General features: G+C 41.7%; 1 protein-coding gene across 1 annotated transcript in view; it reads left to right on the top strand.

Annotated features, from left to right (window-relative positions):
- The window catches only part of LOC126268098 (methyl farnesoate epoxidase-like), a 279,495-nt gene that overhangs the window by 66,658 nt on the left and 189,484 nt on the right, over positions 1-23,353 (top strand). The window contains exon 3 of the mRNA XM_049973605.1: positions 4,662-4,880. Coding sequence (XP_049829562.1) covers positions 4,662-4,880 — 219 coding nt within the window. The remainder of the gene's footprint in view (positions 1-4,661; positions 4,881-23,353) is intronic.

Below are 23,353 nucleotides of genomic sequence, written 5' to 3'. Positions count from 1 at the left end.
ATTTTAAAAGCTTTCTCTAAGTCTACAAATGCTACAAACGTATATTTGCCTTTCCTTAATCTATCTTCCAAGATCAATCGTAGGGTCATTATCGCCTTGTGTGTCCCAATATTTCTGCGGAATCCAAATTGATCTTCCCCGAGGTCGTATTCTACTAGTTTTTCTATTCCTCTGTAAACAACTCGCGTTAGTATATTGCAGCCGTGATTTATTAATCTGATAGTTAGGTAATTTTCACACTTGTCAACACCTGTTTTCTCTGGGATTGGAATTACTATATTCTTCTTGAAGTCTGAGGATTTTCGCCTGTCTCATACATCTTGCTCACTAGATGGTAGAGTTTTGTTAGGCCTGGCTCTCCCAAGGCTGTCAGTAGTTCTAATGGAATGTTGTCTACTTCCTGGCCCTTGTTTCGACTTAGGTCTTTCACTGCTCTGTCAAATTCTTCACGCAGTGTCATATCTCCCAGTTCATCTTCATCTTCGTCCTCTTCCATTTCCATAATATTGCCTTCAAGTACATCGCCCTTGTATAGACCCTCTATATACTTCTTTCACCTTTCTGCTTTCCCTTCTTTGTTTAGGACTTGTTCCATTCGAGCTCTTAATATTCATACAGGTGGTTCTCTTTTCCCCAAAGATCTTTTTAATTTTCCTGTAGGTAGTATCTACCTTACACTTAGTGATACATGCCTCTACACTCTTGCATTTGTCCTCTAGGTATTCCCGCTTTGCCATGTTGTACTTCCTGTATATCTCATTATTGAAACGTTTGTACTCCTTTCGCCTGTTTCATGTACTGCAGTTTTAAATTTTTCCTTTCATCAGATTTAATATATCTCTTCTGTTACCCAGGGATTTCTACTACCCGTCGTCTTTTTACCTATTCGATCCTGTGCTACCTTCACTGTTTCATCTCTCAAAGCTATCTAGTCTTCTTCTACTGCATTTCTTTCCCCTTTTCTTGCCAATCGTTCCCTAACGCTCTCTCTGAAACTTTCGACAACCACTGGTTCTTCCAGATTATCCAGGTCCCATCTCCTTAAATTTCCACCCTTTTGCAGTTTCTTTTTCTTTAATCTGCAGTTCATAACCAATAAACTGTGGTCGGAGTCCACATCTGCCGCTGGAAATGTCTTACAATTTGATATGTGGTTACTAAATCTCTGTCTTACCATTATATAATCAACTTGAAACCTTCCAGTGTTTCCAGGCCTCTTCCAAGTATACAACCATATATCATGATTCTTAAGCCCAGTGTTAGCTATGATTAGTTATGCTCGGTGGAAAATTCTACCAGGCGACTTACTCGTTCATTCTTTACCCCCCAGTCCATATTCACCTACTAGTTTTCCTTCTCTTCCTTTTCCTACTATCAAATTCAAGTCTCCATGACTACTAAATTTTCGTCTCCCTTAACTATCTGAATAATTTCCTTTATCTCATCATACATTTCTGCGGAGCTAATTGGCATATAAACTTACTACTGTGGTAGCCGTTGGCTTCGTACCAATCTTGACTACAATCATGCGTCCACTTCGCTGTTCGTTGTAGGTTATCCAAGTTACTATTTTTTTATTCATTATTAACCGTATTCCTGAATTACCCATATTTGATTTTGTTTTTATAACCCTGTATTCACCTGCCCAAAAGTCTCGTTCCTCCTGCCACCGAACTTCGCTAATTCCCACTATATCTTACTTTAACCTATCCATTTCCCTTTATAAATTTTCTAACCTACATCCCCAATTAAGCGGCCTCACATTCCACGCTCCGATCCGTAGAACACCAGTTTTCTTTCTCCTGATAGCGACGTCCTCAGCAGTCCCGAATGGGGAATTATTTTACCTCCGGAATATTTTACCCAAGAGGACGTCATCATCATTTAATCATATAATAAAGCTGCATGCCCTCGGGAGAAATATGCAGCGGTAGTTTCCCCTTGCTTTCAGCCGTTTGCAGCACCAGCATAGCAAGGCCGTTATGGTTAGTGTTACAAGGCCAGATCAGTCAATCATCCAGACTGTTGCCGCTGCAACTACTGAAAAGGTTGCTGCCCTTCTTCAGGAACCACGCGTTTGTCTGGCCTCTCAACAGATACCCCTCGTTGTGGCTGCACCTACCGTAATGAGGCACGAAAGCCTCACCACCAGTGACAAGGTCCACTGTCCATGGACGCCTTAGATACCATAGCAATACGACAACGTAGTCACATCTTGGGAAATATTTAATGAAGAGAATGTTGTTGGTTTTAATTTTCTGTGTCGCTGGACATTAAACATATATTTACATGTGACGTTACCTTTGAGTGAACGAAATGTGCACTTCCAGTGTCATGTCAGGTGATCTGGGTGGCCAAATCATTCTCTCGTATTGTTCAGACTGGTCTTCAAACCAATCGTGAACAATTGTTGCCCGATGACATGGCGCGTTGTCATTCATAAAAATTCGATCGTTGATTGGGAACATGAAGTCAACGGATGGCTGCTAATGGCCTCCAAGTAGCCAAATATAACCAGGACCCACTCCCTTCCATGTAAACACACCACACAACATCGTAGAGGCATCAACAGTTTGCACAGTGCCTTGCTGACAACTTGGGTCCATGGCTTTGTAGGGTCTGCGCCACACTCGAACCCTACCATCAGCTCTTACCATTTTGAATCGAGACACATCTGCCCAGGTCATGCTTTTCAGTGGTCTAAGGCCCACTGGCCACGAGCCCAGAGAGGCTTGCAGGTGATGTCTTGCTGTTAGCAAAGGTACTCGCATCAGTCGTCTGCTACCATACCCCAATAATTCCAAATTTCGCCTCACTGTCCTAAAAGACACATTCGTCGTACATCTCACATTGATTTCTCCGGTTATTTCACGCAGAGCTGCTTGTCATTTATCACTGACAACTCTATGCAAATGCCACTGCTCTCAGTTGTTAAGTAAAGGTCATTTGCCAGTGCATTGTTCATGGTGTGAGGTAATGACTGAAATTTTGTATTCTTGGCACACTCCTGACACTGACTTCTGGTAAAGAAATGGGCCACATTCAGTCATAATGAACAGAGCTTTACATCTTACCTCAAGCCACAAATACCTCAGTTCCCCAGATCTGAATGCAGTTGGTCATTAGAGGTGATGGCGTTCGTACCAATAGCATTCAATTCAGTGATGTTAAGGTTTAGTGACATTTATGTTTTACATATTTCAGCAATTCTCATAAACATGCTACTTACCATTTCTGAGAAGGCAACATTCAGGTAACCATGGCCTCTCACTCATCAGCCTTACCATTCGTAGCCATCTATCACTTTTATGATATGGAGGCTGAGGGTCTTCCAACACCAGTATATCACATGGTGCTTATCACATTAACATACCGTCACTGCAGGGTCAAAGAGCCGTCCTGTGCCTTAGTTTCTAATCATCATGGTAGGCACCTTGCAGGTGCTACAGCCTACATGTACAATGGGGCCACGATTGTTCAACTACGTGACTCCCAGCAGTATGGTACATCTCAATAAGTCAACACAGATCATTGTCATCTGCCAGAGTGGGATTGAGGGTGCCCTGAACAGTGTAGGAACACTCTCACAGTATAGCTCCACCTGCAGAAAGGCAGGCAGCAGCTCACAAGACATCAGCTGAACTGCTGGAGAAGTGGCACTGGTGATAGCCAAGCCAGGCCAACAACAATAGTCACTGGAATTCCAGAACGTCCCTGGTATGAAATGTCAGCTGCTGGTGATAAGGAGAAACTGAATAGTAAATCTGAACCAAACATGCTAATCATGTTTTATTAGCGCCAAAGATATTCTACAGGCCCATATCCTGACAGTATTGAGGTGTGTCCACCTGATACCGCTACAGTACATAGATTCTATGATAGAGATACATCGTTGTGGGCTGTATCTATGCATCCCAGGAAAGTACTATCTTTGGCAGGTGAAAGCATCTATCTTTAGTTTACAACTGTGATTTGAGATGTTTTAAAATGTTTTAGGAAGAGTTTTATGTTTGAAAAAACTTGTCTGTTACTGGGTTTTTACTTTTGATGGTGTCTAATGGCACAGAAGCTTATGTGTTGTACTACAGGGCGATACAAACAGCAAGTACATGTTGTGTTGTCATTTATTGACTGGTTTCCTTGTTTTATAGCATTTGTAATGGTAGTACATTGTCTCAAAACATTCACACAGAAGACAACTGGTGGCTTAACATTCTCAGTACCAAAAATTCACGTGCTAAAATTTTTAGGCCTAACATTACCATGAGCTACGGTTGTTGTATAATAAATTCACAGAAATAAAGCGATATCTACACAATATGGTCCATAGACGTCCTAATATGTTTGGATAAATAGAAAAAGAAAAACGTTGTGTTCTTCAAAACACGAAGTTTAAAAAAACCAAATTTAATTGATGAAAAACAATTCAACTGAAGCTTCCAACCCCCAAAAAGATGATTAGCAACGATGCCTACTTTGAAAATGACAAGTCGAAACGCTTTTCCCATCACAACTTGTGCTCTGTCTCCAATGACCTCAATGTTGACGAGACGTTATGCCCAGATATTTCTTTTTTCTTTGTACTTCTGACTTGATACTGAACATCTGGTTGGGTAGAGCGTGAAATATTGAGCTGATTGACAGGTGTTTTGGCTCTGCAGGAGTAACGTTGGTGGATGGCAAGTTTTGGCATGAGCAGCGCGCCTTCGTGATGCGCCACTTGCGCTCTCTGGGCTTCAGCGGGGCTGCTATGCAGGCGTTGGTGGGTGAGGAGGTGCGCGCCCTGCTGGAAGAATTGAGCTGCAGCCGTGAGAGACCGACTCAGCTCAAGCAGCTGCTCGCGCCCTCCGTGCTCAACGTCATTTTCCAGTTCTGCGCTGGTGAGTGTGCCCAACCGTCCATCGACTGCTAACCAGTGTATAATTTGTGGTTCTTTCTCTCCTTCTCACTTAATTAATCCACTCACATAAAATACGGAGCTGCAGTTGCATGTTGCTGTGGCATTCAAATTGTAAGAATAGCTCAGCTTACCAATGCGTTCTCAAGCTGTGAATTACTGCTCCCAGGACCATCGCGGCCTTTCAGTAGAGGTGTCGAAGTGGTTTTATAAAAACAATACTTTAGTTCAATTGCTTCATGAATAAAGAAACAAGTGTGCGCTAGTATTGATCTAGCAGGCTGGCAATAACTATATAGGTCATTGGTTTTTAATTAGCAAAGAAATTTTGAAGGCAACTTTTGTCAAATACAAATCGTTTTAAATTGTTGTTTGCATTTGTGATTTGTTTTTCTCTGTCAGCATGGACAAATCATTAAATGCAAGTACAAAATCTGATATTTCAAATGTATCAAGCGATTGTAAAGAGACTAACAGACGGAAATGTTGGAAGTGGGACGACAGATTCTCGAATTCCGGGTTCAAATCTTGGAAATGAAGATCGACCTCAGGGTGTCATTTTTTTAAGCATGTTTCCTAATAAAATGAAACAGTGATTGCATTCAAATCACGGAAGAGTGGTCAACAATCCATGAGAATACTCTTCCACAAATAAAAATAACTAACGCTAAAGATGTTAGGATTCCTACAAAAGCTCTTCATTCATCTAAGAAAGTTGCCTACTTTGTGGCCAAGAGAAAGAAAGACCTTCTTCCACTAGATGCTCTGCACATGGTACCTATTATGATAAGTTACATAGGTGCCAAGCCACTGGTAAGGATACATTTGTCAGACCGCAGTACTAGCCATCGAATGGTGAATAAAGCTGACGACTGTAACGTTCAACTGCCTGAAAAACTCACATGTAGTTGTGTTTCTCTGTTCTCTTTGATAAAGCTAAAAACAACCACAATGATGTGCATCTAACTTATTACGTGTGGTTTAAAAATGATGAAAAGTTTCACGAAGATCATATTTGTGGCAAGAAAATAACTGTTCAAGCAAAAGCAGTATTTTATGTCTGAAAGAACAGACACCAATCAGATTCCGCAGCTGTGATATGTATTATGTAAATTGAAGGTGGAGGGGGAGAGGAAGAAAAGGAAAGTGATGGAACTGAAGGTATCAGCTGCATCGGGACTTTCTGTGTAGTGAGCGGCGACGAATGAAGATGTGTGCCGGAGCGAGACTCGAGCCCGGGATTTCCTGCTAATTAGACACTTGCATTAGCCGCTATGCCACCCGGACACACACAGTGTTAATGGTAAAGTGCGCGGGCTATCTCGGTACGCGCCTCAGCTGACTCACCCTCCCACCTGGCGCCACCGCTTTTCCGTAGTCCCTGTCCATGTCCTTCATGCTCACTAATTTTGGATCTCATTGGAGACCGAATGTAAACGTGCACCCGCTCTGGTGGTAGTACATTCATAGCCCGCTGAGGCGTAGCAGTTATATGAATGTGTAGTGTCTCTTCTTTCGGACAAATCACTTTGCGATGATAACAGTATAACTCAAAATATGTTGTTTTCTTATTCCTTCCGCACACAAAACTCTTCCCTAAAAATATCTACACTCAGCCACTCTTGTTAAAAAGTTATCTTTGTTTAACATTCACACTGAAGCAATCATTGCTACATTACGTTTCCTCATTAATTAATCAGGTAATCACTGATCATGAAGTCCTTTCCATTTTCGTTCTACTGTTAATATGCTTCTCCACGACAGTCACTGATTCTCAGACATGGTCTGTATCAAACATAATTCTCCTGATTAATCCAAAGCAGCTTTCTGCTAACTAACTAAAATCTTTTTCGATCTACAAACCGAAGTAACACATTTTATTATTTATTTCCTTTCTACCAAGTTCTACACGTTATTCATATAGGCATAGCAGCGCATGACCACTCCATAAGGAACCTCAACATTAACTCTCCTTCTCGTGCAAAGACCATGCAGTACCACTAGCGCTGAGGCGTTGTTGTCATTATACAGCAAGGCACTGCTTTTCAGAGAAACAGGTGCGAGCAGTGAAGGAAGATGTACAAAGTGTGTGCGCTGTGACATCAGAGATGTCAGTGTTCATTTATATTCCCCATGTTGTTGTTGTTGTTGTTGTTGTCTTCAGTCCTGAGACTGGTTTGATGCAGCTCTCCATGCTACTCTATCATGTGCAAGCTTCTTCATCTCCCACTACCTACTTCAACCTACATCCTTCTGAATCTGCTTAGTGTATTCATCTCTTGGTCTCCCTCTACGATTTTTACCCTCCACGCTGCCCTCCAATACTAAATTGGTGATCCCCTGATGCCTCAGAACATGTCCTATCAACCGATCCCTTCTTCTGGTCAAGTTGTGCCACAAACTTCTCTTCTCCCCAATCCTATTCAATACTTCCTCATTAGTTATGTGATCTACCCATCTAATCAAAATGCTTCAAATGGCTCTGAGCACTATGGGACTTAACTTCTGATGTCATCAGTCGCCTAGAACTTAGAACTAATTAAACCTAACTAACCTAAGGACATCACACACATCCAAGCCCGAGGCAGGATTCGAACCTGCGACCGTAGCAGTCTCGCGGCTCCGGACTGAGCGCCTAGAACCGCGAGACCACCGCGGCCGGCACCCATCTAATCTTCAGCATTCTTCTGTAGCACCACATTTCGAAAGCTTCTATTCTCTTCTTGTCCAAACTATTTATCGTCCATGTTTCACTTCCATGCGTGGCTACAGTCCATACAAATACTTTCAGAAATGACTTCCTGACACTTAAATCTATACTAGATGTTAACAAATTTCTCTTCTTCAGAAACCCTTATCTTGCCATTGCCAGTCTACATTTTATATCCTCTCTACTTCGACCATCATCAGTTATTTTGCTCCCCAAATAGCAAAACTCCTTTACTACTTTAAGTGTCTTATTTCCAAATTTAATTGCCTCAGCATCATCCGACGTAATTCGACTACATTCCATTATCCTCGTTTTGCTTTTGTTAATGTTCATCTTATATCCTCCTTTCAAGACACTGTCCATTCTGTTCAACTGCTCTTCCAAGTCCTTTGCTGTCTCTGACAGAATTACAATGTCATCGGCGAACCTCAAAGTTTTTATTTCTTCTCCATGGATTTTAATACCTACTCCGAATTTTTCTTTTATTTCCTTTACTGCTTGCTCAATGTACAGATTGAATAACATCGGCGAGGGGCTGCAACCCTGTCTTACTGCCTTCTCAACCAGTGCTTACCTTTCATGTCCGTCGACTCGTATAACTGATATCTGGTTTCTGTACAAATTGTAAATAGCCTTTCGCTCCCTGTATTTTACCCCTGGCATCTTCAGAATTTGAAAGAGAGTATTCCAGTCAACATTGTCAAAAGCTTTCGCTAAGTCTACAAATGCTAGAAACGTAGGTTTGCCTTTCCTTAATCTTTCTTTTAAGATAAGTCGTAAGGTCAGTATTGCCTCACGTGTTCCAGTATTTCTACGGAATCCAAACTGATCTCCACCGAGGTCGGCTTCTACTAGTTTTTTCCATTCGTCTGTAAGGAATTCGAGTTAGTATTTTGCAGCTGTGGCTTATTAAACTGATAGATCGGTAATTTTCACATCTGTCAACACATGCTTTCTTTGGGATTGGAATTATTATATTCTTCTTGAAGTATGAGGGTATTTCGCCAGTTTCATACATCTTGCTCACCAGATGGTAGAGTTTTGTCAGGACTAACTCTCCAAAGGCCGACAGTAGTTCCAATGGAATGTTGTCTACTCCGGGGGCCTTGTTTCGAATCAGGTCTCTTAGTGGTCTGTCAAACTATCCACGCAGTATTGTATCTCTCATTTCATCTTCATCTACATCCTCTTCCAGTTCCATAATATTGTCCTGAAGTACATAGCCCTTGTATAGACCCTCTATATACTCCTTCCACCTTTCTGCTTTCCCTTCTTTGCTTAGAACTGGGCTTCCATCTGAGCTTTTGATATTCATACAAGTGGTTCTCTTTTCTCCAAAGGTCTCTTTAATTTTCCTGTAGGCAGTATCTATCCTACCCCTAGTGAGATAAGCCTCTACATCCTTATATTTGTCCTCTAGCCATCCCTGCTTAGCCATTTTGCACTTCAGGTCGATCTCATTTTTGAGACGTTTATATTCCTTTTTGCCTGCTTCATTTACTGCATTTTTATATTTTCTCCTTTCATCAATTAAATTTAATACTTCTTCCGTTACCCAAGGATTTCTACTAGCCCTCGACTTTTTACCTACTTGATCCTCTGCTGCCTTCGATAGTTCATCTCTCAAAGCTACCCATTCTTCTTCTACTGTATTTCTTTCCCCCATTTCTGTCAATTGTTCCCTTATGCTCTCCCTGAAACTCTGTACAACCTCTGGTTCTTTCAGTTTATCCAGGTCCCATCTCCTTCATTTCCCACATTTTTGCAGTTTCTTCAGTTTTAATCTACAGTTCATAACCAATAGATTGTGGTCAGAGTCCACATCTGCCCCTGGAAATGTCTTACAATTTAAAACCTGGTTCCTAAATCTCTGTCTTACTATTATATAATCTATCTGATACCTTTTAGTATCTCCAGGGTTCTTCCATGTATACAACCTTCTTTCATGATTCTTAAACCAAGTGTTACCTATGATTAAGTTGCGCTCTGTGCAAAATTCTACCAGGCGGCTTCCTCTTTCATTTCTTAGCCCCAATCCATATTCACCTACTACGTTTCCTTCTCTCCCTTTTCCTACACTCGAATTCCAGTCACCAATGACTATTAAATGTTCGTCTCCCTTCACTATCTGAATAATTTCTTTTGTTTCATCATACATTTCTTCAATTTCTTCTTCATCTGCAGAGCTAGTTGGCATATAAACTTGTACTACTGTAGTAGGTGTGGGTTTCGTATCTATCTTGGCCACAATAATGCCTTCACTATGCTGTTTGTAGTAGCTTGCCCGCATTCCTATTTTCCTATTCATTATTAAACCTACTCCTGCATTACTCGTATTTGATTTTGTGTTTATAACCCTGTAGTCACCTGACCAGAAGTCTTGTTCCTCCTTCCACCGAACTTCACTAATTCCCACTATATCTAACTTTAACCTATCCATTTCCCTTTTTAAATTTGCTAGCCTACCTCCCCGACTAAGGGATCTGACATTCCACGCTCCTATCCGTAGAACGCCAGTTTTCTTTCTCCTGATAACGACATCCTCTTCAGTAGTCCCCACCCGGAGATCCGAATGGGGGACTATTTTACCTCCGGAATATTTTACCCAAGAGGACGCCATCATTATTTAATCATACAGTAAAGCTGCATGCCCTCGAGAAAAATAACGGCCGTAGTTTCCCCTTGCTTTCAGCCGTTCGCAGTACCAGCACAGCAAGGCCGTTTTGGTTAATGTTACAAGGCCAGATCAGTCAATCATCCAGACTGTTGCCCCTGCAACTACTGAAAAGGCTGCTGTCCCTCTTCAGGAACCACACGTTTATCTGGCCGCTCAACAGATACCCCTCCGTTGTGGTTGTACCTACGGTACGGCTATCTGTATCGCTGAGGCACGCAAGCCTCCCCACTAACGACAAGGTCCATGGTTCACATTACATTTTTTTTTTTCAAAAATGTGAGAAAGTAGTTTTTTTTATAATCAGGAGACAATAAAATAGAAATCCCACAAGCAAACAAATAATCGATGAACAACCCAACAACGCCGGCCGCGTTGGTGTCGCGGTTCTAGGCGCGCAGTCCGGAAGTGTGCGACTGCTACGGTCGCAGGTTCGAATCTTGCCTCGGGCATGGATGTGTGTGATGTCTTTAGGTTAGTTAGGTTTAAGTAGTTATGAGTTTTAGGGGTCTAATGACCACAGTAGTTGTGTCCCATAGTGCTCACAGCCACTTTTTGAACAACCCAATAATTTCTCCTTCCTGAGTTATCACATTGCAATCCAGCAGAGGATAGAAGTAAATAGGCTGCACAATGTGTGTCAAGCTTCGCCCTCCATCTGTGTACCCACGACCACTGAGGTGCTGGTCGCCCCACGCAAAACTTAGTTTTCACATAAAAATATAAGTACACTATTTTCGAATTCGCTCTTGTTCTGAACTGTGCTGTCTTTCTCATTCGATTTTGAGGAAACTATTCGGTAAAAAATACGCTACTGGCCATTAAAATTGCTACACCACGAAGATGACGTGCTACAGACGCGAAATTTAACGAACAGGAAGAAGATGCTGTGATATGCAAATGATTAGCTTTTCAGAGCTTTCTCACAAGATTGGCGCCAGTGGTGACACCCACAACGTACTGACATGACGAAAGTTTACAACCGATTTCTCATACACAAACAACAGTTGAACGGCGTTGCATGGTGAGATGTTGTTGTGATGCCTCCTGTAAGGAGGATAAAAGTCGGATTAGAGCCTATCGCGATTACGGTTTATCGTATCGCGACATTGCTGCTCGCGTTGGTCGAGATCCAATGAATGTTAGCAGAATATGGAATCGGTGGATTCAGGAGGGTAGTACGGAACGCCGTGCTGGATCCCAACGGCCTCGTATCACTACCAGTCGAGATGACAGGCATCTTATCAGCATGGCTGTAATTGATCGTGCAGCCACGACTCGATCCCTGAGTCAACAGATGGGGACGTTTGCGAGACAACAACTATCTGCACGAATAGTTCGACGACGTTTGCAGCAGCATGGACTATCAGCTAGGAGAACATGGCTGCTGTTGCCCTTGACGCTGCATCACAGATAGGAGTGCCTGCGATTGTGTACTTAACGATGAACTTGGATGCACGAATGGCAAAACGTCATTTTTTCCGATGAATCGAGGTTCTGTTTACAGCATCATGATGGTCGCATCCGAGTCTGGCGACATCGCGGTGAACGCACATTGGCAGCTTGTCTTCGTCATCGCCATACTGGCGTATCACCTGCGTGATGGTATGGGGTGCCATTGGTTACACGTCTCGGACACCTCTTGTTCCCATTGACGGCACTCTGAGCAGTGGACGTTTCATTTCATATGTATTACGACCCGTGCCTCCACCCTACTTTGATCCCTTCGACACCCTATATTTCAGCTTTATAATGCACGACCGCATGTTGCAGTTCCTGTATGGGGCTTTCTGGATACAGAAAATTTTCAACTGCTGCCTCCAGCCAGCACATTCTCCACATCTCTCACGAATTGGAAACGTCTGGCCAGTGGTGGCCGAACAACTGGCTCGTCACAATACGCCAGTCACTACTCTTGCTGAACTGTGGTATCGTGTTGAAATTGCATGGGCAGCTGTACCTGTACACGCCATCCAAGCCCTGTTTGATTCAGTGCCCACGCGTATCAAGTCGTTATTACGGCCAGAGGTGGTTGTTGAGGGTTCTGATTTCTCAGAATTTATGCACCCAAAATAAGTGAAAATGTAATCACATGTCAGTTCTAGTATAACAAATTTGTCTAATGAATACCCGTTAATTCATCTGCATTTCTTCTTGGTGTAGCAATTTTAATGGCCAGTAATGTAATAGTGTTTTCAGAGAGTTACAATTTAGCAAATCAACATTAAAAACAGATACAACAGATAATGTTTTATAAGCAAGCCACTTGCTTCTGGGCAGAAGGCCTTAAACGCCAGGAATGCCAGTAAATTAAGAATTGTTTAAAACTCGTTGCAACTTGCAAATTGCAGGTATTGAAATATTAAAGGCAAGTCGCCAAAAACACAGCAGTCGGCATCAGACGCCGGGAATGGCAGTAAATAAGGTTTTAAGGCTTACTGCTAAAATACAAATACCAAACTAGAATTTTAAGGCAAATGACCACAATCACGGCAGAAGGCCTTGCACTCCAGGAAAGGCAATAATATAAAAAAAATTTGCAACCTGCTGTTAAACAGCAAATACAATGTTGTTTTGGTCTTCATTCCTGAGATTGGTTTGATTCAGCTCTCCATGCTACTATACCCTGTGCAATCTTCTACATCTCCCAGTACCTACGGCAACCTACATCCTTCTGAATCTGTTTAGTGTATTCATCTCTTGGTCTTCTTCTACGATTTTTAACCTCCTCTCTTACCTCCAATGCTAAACTGGTTATCCCTTGATGCCTCAGAATATGCCCTACCAACCGATCCCTTCGCCTAGGCAAACTGTTCTACACATTTCTCTTCTCTCCAATTCCATTCAATACTTCCTCATTTGTTATGTGATCTACCCATCTACTCTACAGCATTCTTCTGTAGCACCACATTTCGGAAACTTCTGTTGTCTTCTTGTCCAAACTATATTTCGTCCATGTTTCACTCCATACAAATACTTTCAGAAACGACATCCTGTCACTTTAATCTAACTGGATGTTAAACGAATTTCTCTTACTGAGAAACGCTTTCCTTGCCATTACGAGTCTACATCTTATAACCTCTCTACTTCGACTATCATTTTACTACCCAAAGAGAAAAACTCATTAAGCGTCTCATTTCCTAATCTAATTCCGCAGCATCACCCGATTAAATTCGATTACATTCCATTATCTCCGTTTTGCTTTTGTTGATGTTCATAATATATCCTCCTTTTAAAACACTGTCCATTCCTTTCAGCTGTTCTTCCAGGTCCTTTGCTCTCTCTGACACAATTAAAATGTCATTGGCAAACCTCAAAGTTTTTATTTCTTCTCCATGGATTTTAATTCCTATTCCAAATTTTTCTTTTGTGTCCTTTACTGCTTGCTCAATATACAGATTAAATAACATCGGTTATAGGCTACAACCCTGTCTCACTCCCTTCCCTACCACTGCTCCCCTTTAATGTCCCTCGACTCATATAACTGCCATCTGGTATCTGTACAAATTTCTAAATAGCCTTTCGCTCCGTGTGTTTTACCCCTGACATCTTCAGGATTTGAAAGATAGTATTCCAGTCAACTTTGTCAAAAGCTTTCGCTAAGTCTACAAATGCTAGAAACATAGGTTTGTCTTTTCTTAATCTATTTTCTAAGATAAATCGTAGGGTCAGTATTGCCTCACGTGTTCCAACATTTCTACGGAATCCGAACTGATCCTCGCCGAGGTTGGCTTCTACCAGTTTTTTCCATTCGTCTGTAAATAATTCGTGTTAGTATTTTGCTGCCGTGGCTTATACAACTAATAGTTCGGTAAATTTCGCATGTGTCAATACCTGCTTTCTTTGGGATTGGAATTATTATATTCTGCTTGAAGTCTGGGGTATTTCTCCAGTCTCATACATATTGCTCACTAGATGGTAGATTTTTGTTAGGCCTGGCTCTGTCAAGGCCGTCAGTAGTTCTAATGGAATGTTGTCTACCTCCGGGGCCTTGTTTCGACTTAAGTCTTTCAGTGCTCTGTCAAACTCTTCACGATGTATCATATCGCCCATTCCATCTTCATCCACATTCTCTTCCATTTCTATAATATTGTCCTGAAGTACATCGCCCTTGAACAGACCCTATATATACTCCTTCCACCTTTCTGCTTTCCCTTCTTTGCTTAGAACTGGGTTTCCATCTGAGCTCTTGATATTCATGCAAGTGGTCCTCTTTTCTCCAAAGATCTCTTTAGTTTTTCTGTAGGCAGTATCTATCTTACCCCTAGTGATACACGCATCTACATCCTTACTTTTGTCCTCTAGCCATCCCTGCTTAGCCATTTTGCACTTCCTGTCGATATCATTTTTGAGAGGTTTTTATTCCTTTTTGCCTGCTTCCTTTACTGCATTTTTGTATTTTCTCCTTTCATCAATTAAATTCAATATATCTGTTGTTACACAAGTATTTCTATTAGCCTTCGTCTTTATACCTACTTGATCATCTGCTACCTTCACTGTTTCATCTCTCAAAGCTACCCATTCTTCTTCTACCGCATTTCTTTCCCCCATTCTTGTGAATCGTTCCCTAATGCTCTCCCTGAAACTCTCTACAACCACTGGTTCTTCAGTTTATTTATGTCCCATCTCTTCAAATTCCCACCTTTTTGCAGTTTATTCAGTTTTAACCTACAATTCGTAACCAATAGATTGTGGTCAGAATCCACATCTGCCCCTGGAAGTGTCTTCCAATTTAAAACCTGGTTCCTGAATCTCTGTCTTACCGTTATATAATCTATCTGATACCTTCTAATATCTCCAGGCTTCTTCCATGTATACAACCTTCTTTCATGATTCTTGAGCCAAGTGTTACCTATGATTAAGTTATGCTCTGTGTAATCTCTACCAGCAGCTTCCTCCTTCAATTTTTCCCCCCAATCCATATTTACCTACTACGTTTCCTTCTCTTCCTTTTCCTACTATCCAGATCCAGTTACCTATAAATATTAAATTTTCGTCTCCCTTCACTATCTGAATAATTTCTTTTATCTCGTCATACATTTCACAATCTCTATGTCATCTGCAGAGGTAGTTGGCATATAAACTTGTACTACTGTGGTAGGCGTGGGTTTCGTATCTATCTTGGCCACAATAATGCTTTCATCATGCTGTTTGTAGTAGCTTACCCGCATTCCTATTTTCCTGTTCATTATTAAACTTACTCCTGCATTACCCCTATATGATTTTGTATTTATAGCCCTGTATTCAACTGACCAGAAGTCTTGTTCTTCCAACCACCGAACTTCACTAATTCTCACTATATCTAACTTTAACCAATCCATTTCCGTTTTTAAATTTTCTAACCTACCTAAGCGATTAAGGGATCTTACATTCCACGGTCCGATCCGTAGAACGCCAGTTTTCTTTCTCCTGATAATGATGTCTCCTTGAGTAGTCCCCACCCGGAGATCCGAATGGGGGACTATTTTACCTCCAGAATGTTTTACCCAAGAGGACGCCATCATCATTTAATCATACAGTAAAGCTGCATTTCCTCGGGAAAAATTACAGCTGTAATTTCCCCTTGCTTTCAACTGTTCACAGTACCAGCACAGGAAGGCCGTTTTGGTTAGTGTTACAAGGCCACATCAGTCAATCATCCAGACTTTTGCCCCTACAACTACTGAAAAGGCTGCTGCTCCTCTTCAGCAACCACACGTTTGTCTGGCCTCTCAACAGACACCCATCCGTTGTGGTTGCACCTCGGTACGGCTATCTGTATCGCTGAGACACGCAAGCCTCCCCACCAACGCCAAGGTCAGTGATTCATGGGGGTGGGCGGAATACATTATCAAAAGTTAATTAAAAAAAAACAAGCAACTGATCCCGATGATGCTACATTAATTGGCCTCCGAGAAGGTCCGGCGACAAACACTTTCGCGAGCGCGATAAGAGTTGCATTCACTTCACAAGATGGTAACTCGGACAAGTGGCAGTCTAACGAATAACTAATGATAATCTTGCTGAAGCTACCTCACGTCCGATAAACCAAATGCAACGATGGACCAATACGCCAAAGCCGGAACCAGCGGTCTGCACTGCGTCCAGAATATTGTCCTTTGAACCCCCAGAACGAGAAAGGAATCATTACCACCAGAGTAGAGGAATCACCAACCGGCCTACAGTCACGAAAGCTGTCAAAATTACACTCCTTACCGGACAGCAGCGGCAAGGCGAGGAAACGTACACTGCCGTTACATACACTAACCCCGCAGGACAGGTAACTGGGGCATTAGCGGCCACCAGGCAAGAAAAATACCGCTGGTTGAACTTAACAAATCGTAACAAGTTGAACACAGCTAATCAGATAGACCTTCCCCAACCACTCCACTCGCTGCTCTTCACCTCTGCGGCACTAGGAGTAGCAACACGGACCCAAGTCACTGCGGAATCGCGGGATATCACAATGGTGGAGGTTTCTCTACTTGGATTGAAATGCACTCATCTTAAAGCTTGCTGGATCCGGTTTTCGACGAAGTCGTCCACCCTCGTGACCAGAGCCCTTCCATCTGTCAGTCCATGCGTACCGGCAGCGGTCCCGGCGTGTTTCCGCACTGCGCTGTCCTGGCTTCTCCTCCGTACCCAACCGAACTTGCCCTGTCACACGACCCGGAAAACAACGACGTCCTACGTCACCCCAAATATAGGGCCACAGTTACTACATATCGATAACCGCCGTTGCTGCCACTGTAGGACAGGCAACGCTTACGAAACCGAGTGGCGCCCAGTCATCACGAGAAGAAGACAAACAACCACAACCATGCCAACTAAACGATACCGTCGGGCCTCAACAGAAGGCGGAAATCTACAACAGGACCAGCGCGAGCCACAGCATGGCTCTCTTACCTATGGTTTTTTTAATGTCAATAGGCATAGGTAACCAGTGTACAGGTTTTAAGGGCAACATGATGTCTTTGCACATTCCGGGGTATCAGCATCAGTGACTTCGGTTAACTACAGGCACATGTTGCCGTTTGACATGTTGCAAATGGCATCTACTCGTATATTAAACATTTCAAATTTGAGTTATGAACTTAGAGAGATGTTATGTCCACTGATAGGTGTCTGTTTTTTGTATGTTTTCTGGTTTCTACACAGTCTTGTGAAATTCAGGAGGTAAAGTACGCACAGGATATGGTAGCCGTGCACAGCGACGAATATTCGTCCGAAGAGCCACGTAAGTTCCTTCATTCGTTCTGGACGGAAGTCCGCCATTGTTTCCCTGCACTCGGACAGTCGACGACACGCTTCACTGATGTAATCGAAGCACATACCCTGCAATCTTTCTGAAACGATATTACAGAAACTAATCTGTAACAGAATTCATTTTTGTGTCATGTCACTTAAAGCTTAATATGTCAGCTTCTTGATGAAGTGCACATCATTTTGTTATTGGTCATAGTTACTGTAATATATGCATTTCAATAAGACACTGCACGAAATTCCAAAAAGTTTGCAACTAAAAATAGGGATCCGTATTTATTTGCGGTTGGTGCATATTACACCATATGTTGCTGCTTATGAAATATAGCTGACATATTCAATTTTTATTTAGAATTGAGTGGAGGTCTCCATCTGTCACTAATCTAGGGAAAATTGATATTATGTAGCACACTCCGTTGTGACCTCCTGCACCAGCCACAAGGCCAGAATGAAATATTTATAACATTTCTCATAACACATAAATGGTTTGAGATCTCAAAACGAGATATTGGCAAATGATAGTACACAAAAAGGAAAGTATTTTGTCATATGGTTAATATGTGAGACTTCATTATTAACTATGTTATTCAACAGACGGTTTCGACGAAACAGTTTAATTTTTAAGTGCCATCGGTAGCTGGTGAAATGACAATTGCTATGGGTTTTGGAACAACATAAGTGAACACGTTACACGTTTAGTTTTGTACCAAGGATGCGCTTTTTCATAAACTATTGACGATCCTTGACCTTAGTTCCTCAATAAACTTAATAAATCTTTGTATAATGATTCTGATGCAGCTGAATCTGCACAGCACTTTACTGAAGTGACGTTTGTAAACTCCGCTGTGTTTTGGCGAAAGAAGCAAATTTTGAAATGGCGAAAAGAGAAATGTTGGTGTACTGAAATTTTGCCACTCACAGTGCTTCTCTTAAAGTTACAAATGCTTGACAAGGCAGGTGAAAATAAATCGCTGCTTTCGCTGCGTATTAAGCCGAATTCTTTTTCGTTGTTACCCAAGCCAGAGGTGACAGTAGATATTTTTGGATGGTCACCATGCAAGAGTAGGTGTGGTAGGGCTTAACACAATATTTATTAAATACAAGTGGACGTTTAAGTTTAGAATGAGTTTCCCCTCCAGCACACAACATTTCCCCTACAGTGCGTTAATGGCCAACCCACAAGCCCCACCACTACCACACCCCACTCTCTGCCCAGCTGACTGCGCGTCTACCAGCCACGTTATTCTGCATGAACTCTACTTATGAATAACACTGTGTAAACTACCTAGTGGTACTACAGGAAAACTGTGCTGTTGTACAAATAGAAGTTTCAGTCTTAGAAAATTGTAGCACAGTTGTGGAAGACCTACAAAAGATCGGCATTTGTTGCACAGAATCAGAATGGTACCTTGAAAGGGCACAGTTGTCCCCTCCCCCCCCCCCCTCCCGACCTTATTCACTATTCAAGCTTGTGCTCTGGCTCTAATGACGTCATCGATGGTACATCAGACTCAAATCGACTTTCTCACAATCGAAAATGATTTTATGTCCCACTTGTTTTACTACATCTTGAATTTTGTTGATGTTGTAATCTGTTTCAGTACTTTTACCCAGTTTGGACCAGAATTTCGTTTTCATTATTCCACTTTACAATCTTGTATTCCTCCAAAGTACAAAATTCTATATAGGTATTTGTTTGCTTCCATTAAAAAACAGACAGTCAAAATTGCTTCCCTGCAACCTTTTTTTGCAGCTAAACGGATATTTGAGCAATGTCTCTTCCTTTTATTTCTTTCTGTTCATCCTTTTTGTTCTAGTTAACAAGTTTAGAGAATTATACGTCATTTTTTGCGTGTAGAAATTCTATATACATTTTTTTGTTTGAGACTGTCATTGCAATCATCTGAAGTTTACTGTTGTAGCCACCTCTTTTGTGTAGTGAACTCCCGATCTATTAATAGATCACGAGTCCACTAATCAAAGGAGGTGAATACACCGGTAGTGGAGACAGTGTAGCGTGGACTGGGGGTTTTAAATTTTAGAGCAGCTCAGAAAAATTCAAACAGGGAGACAGCATCAAAGGCATCAGGCCTAACACAAGACATTGATTAGAACTTGAGAAGTTCTGTATCGCAACTGTAAATTGTTGGAGCTCTAATCGCTCATAAAAAGCACTGAAAAGAAATCTCTTAAAGCTGGCTGAGACTAGAGATGACTCAAGAATTTATCAAAGACCTATCGGTGTTCAGGATGGACAGACTCAGCTCTCTGACTCAGACAATATATTCCTTGAAAATGTTCAAGGGAAACTTGAGCAACGGTACCTGACTCGTGTAATTGTAGTTGGTGGGGACTTCAATCTATCCTCGATACGTTAGTGAAAACATATATTGAAAGCGATGGTAGGCACAGTTTTCCTAAATTATGAATTAAGATAAGTGAAATGTTTTGAAATTCTTTTGGAACTTGTAAAAATTCTCTAAAATATAAATTACACAAGTTATTTATCTACAAAAGTAGATCAAGAAAGAGAAACCCTTCCTCTGCCAGCCAGTACAATTTGTAAATTTATAATAAACAGTTAATGAGAAAATGTATGTAAAATTGACAAATTTCGCATTATGGGTATATATGGTATTGTCTTCTCTTAAAAATGAAACTAACTATGTAAATGGAATTCTTTTTTCTTTCAAAATAAGTTCTAAGTACTTATTCCTCAGTAAAAATCTCATTCCACTGCTAAATACTAAAATAAGAAACAATATACAGCATTCACAATTAATAAAATATTCCGTTCTATTATGTCGTGATATAAGGGATTTCACTTCAAAACCCAGCTTAAGAGCCCAGAATATTTTTATTAATTGTGACAATTCCGGCTGTGAAAGTTTACATTATACAACTTTAGAGTATTTCCATCTAAGATGAGCCTTGAGACCTTTAAAAACTTCTCTCTAGGTAGGCCTACTGTATTGTTCTAGTTTCAATAAAATTGTTCTTTCTGTTAAAATTCATGGAAAAGAAAAAAAATATAAAATTTATGTTATTTTTGTTTGTTAAGTGAATCTTTTAATTCTATTATTTACTTACAGTTAAATTTTTCTGGAGAAAAGTTGGACAACATATCACGTAATTTTATATTCATGTGTTAGAGATAGGACACTGTTTAAGTTTGTAAGTTGTAGGTTACATGTGAAGGAAACTCAACAGTAAGTACTTAAATTTTAAGAAATTTTTCTTGAAAGGAATTGAAAATTGATGAAAATGGTCAAAATGTTTGTCTATACAACTGGAAAGGATAATAAAAAGTTGTGAGTGGAATGAAAGAAAAATTGCACAGTGGACCTGGCTTCGACTGCTGGTGACAGAATCAATTTAAACTGACATGTCCATCACTAAAATGGTGTCAGATAAAATGTTTGCACCAGGCCTTGGGCCACATGGGATTTGTTATTTATTTAATAGTCAAAACCCACAATTGTAAAATATATGACAACATAAGCCAAAACGTTCCAGTAAGCCTTCTGTGATATCCTTGTGCATGTGCGGTTACATGCCACCACAGACTTTAATAAGTGATTTTATCCTAAACTTATTTGAAATGTAAACTATTTTATTGAGTCCCCATTCTAACTGGGCTGAAATTACGACTTGGGTGTTACTTGAGACCGAAATCATTGGTGGCTTAGCTCATAAAAATACATTTGCAAAAATGTTGCAAATGGCTCGTTTACAGATCCATGTTTTTGCTTCGATTATTAAACTCTTCAATAAACCACTATACGAAAGTGCGCCCATAGGAAGAGCACCTTCATTGAAATGGTTTCAGTAATAACTCTTATATAAACTAACAGTATATTTTCGCAGTACCATTGTTCATTAAGTATTAGTTTATAAACAAATGATCGTAGTTGATGTTAATGATAGCGATCAAAGATACCTGTACTTTTCCACAGGAATCACCAAAGTTTAGAGCTTGTACCTTCCTTTTATAGACGGTCACTGAAAGGAAACACAGACTTGCCATGTTTGGAGCTTTCCTTTTCCTCAGTTTGTTCACAGTATTAAATTAAAACAACTAAATTCGGCTTCTTCTGGTTCTTACTTACTGTTGTAGAAACTGATGCAACAGCTCCGTTTTCTTTTTTTAAATGGATGATATTATCCTACAAGATGCAAACTCAAGTAAATTGCTGGACGTGCAGACCGCGTGAGACGACGCTTCATCCAGTCCCAAACATGCTCAATGGGGGACAGATCCGGAGATCTTGCTGGCCAGGGTAGTTGACTTACACCTTCTAGAGCACGTTGGGTGGCACGGGATACATGCGGACGTGCATTGTCCTGTTGGAACAGCAAGTTCCCTTGCCGGTCTAGGAATGGTAGAACGATGGGTTCGATGACGGTTTGGATGTACCGTGCACTATTCAGTGTCCCCTCGACGATCACCAGAAGTGTACGGCCAGTGTAGGAGATCGCTCCCCACACCATGAGGCCGGGTGTTGGCCCTGTGTGCCTCGGTCGTATGCAGTCCTGATTGTGGCCCTCACCTGCACGGCGCCAAACACGCATACGACCATCATTGGCACCAAGGCAGAAGCGACTCTCATCGCTGAAGACGACACGTCTCCATTCGTCCATTGTTAATCTTTAGAAGAACTCGACTCCCTGGGCTGAATTTAATAAAAATCTTATTATACGCTTTAATGGCAGACAACAATCAAACTAATTTAAACATTGTTATTAGTCCGATATTTGGTTTAGGATACTATTTCTATATAAGGAAAGGCTTTTGTAACTAACAAGGCTTAATTTATTTTCAAACGCACTTAGCATTATAATTTATTACAGACCATAAGAGACAGTTGAGAGAAATCAGACATTGCATGCATTCAGTCCTATATACTCCTGGAAATGGAAAAAAGAACACATTGACACCGGTGTGTCAGACCCACCATACTTGATCCGGACACTGCGAGAGGGCTGTACAAGCAATGCTCACACGCACGGCACAGCGGACACACCAGGAACCGCGGTGTTGGCCGTCGAATGGCGCTAGCTGCGCAGCATTTGTGCACCGCCGCCGTCAGTGTCAGCCAGTTTGCCGTGGTATATGGAGCTCCATCGCAGTCTTTAACACTGGTAGCATGCCGCGACAGCGTGGACGTGAACCGTATGTGCAGTTGACGGACTTTGAGCGAGGGCGTATAGTGGGCATGCGGGAGGCCGGGTGGACGTACCGCCGAATTGCTCAACACGTGGGGCGTGAGGTCTCCACAGTACATCGATGTTGTCGCCAGTGGTCGGCGGAAGGTGCACGTGCCCGTCGACCTGGGACCGGACCGCAGCGACGCACGGATGCACGCCAAGACCGTAGGATCCTACGCAGTGCCGTAGGGGACCGCACCGCAACTTCCCAGCAAATTAGGGACACTGTTGCTCCTGGGGTATCGGCGAGGACCATTCGCAACCGTCTCCATGAAGCTGGGCTACGGTCCCGCACACCATTAGGCTGGCTTCCGCTCACGCCCCAACATCGTGCAGCCCGCCTCCAGTGGTGTCGCGACAGGCGTGAATGGACCCCAGGAATGTGTCAATAAAGTTTCCCCTTCCTGGGACAATGAATTCACGGAGGAGTATATATATATATATATATATATATATATATATATATATATATATATATATATATATATATAATGATCAGTCATGATTATGTTCACATACAACAAAAGACAACGCCTTTAATTTTTTGATAACGTCTTTATCATCTCCGAGAGACTGTTCGTCCGCTGCTTACTGATAGCTCTTTGGCCTCATAGCACTGTAC

This window comes from Schistocerca gregaria, chromosome 4, assembly GCF_023897955.1.
Source record: "Schistocerca gregaria isolate iqSchGreg1 chromosome 4, iqSchGreg1.2, whole genome shotgun sequence".
Classification (NCBI taxonomy): domain Eukaryota; kingdom Metazoa; phylum Arthropoda; class Insecta; order Orthoptera; family Acrididae; genus Schistocerca; species Schistocerca gregaria.
Note: the sequence above shows the minus strand (reverse complement) of the source record. Positions and strands in the feature narration are given on the sequence as shown.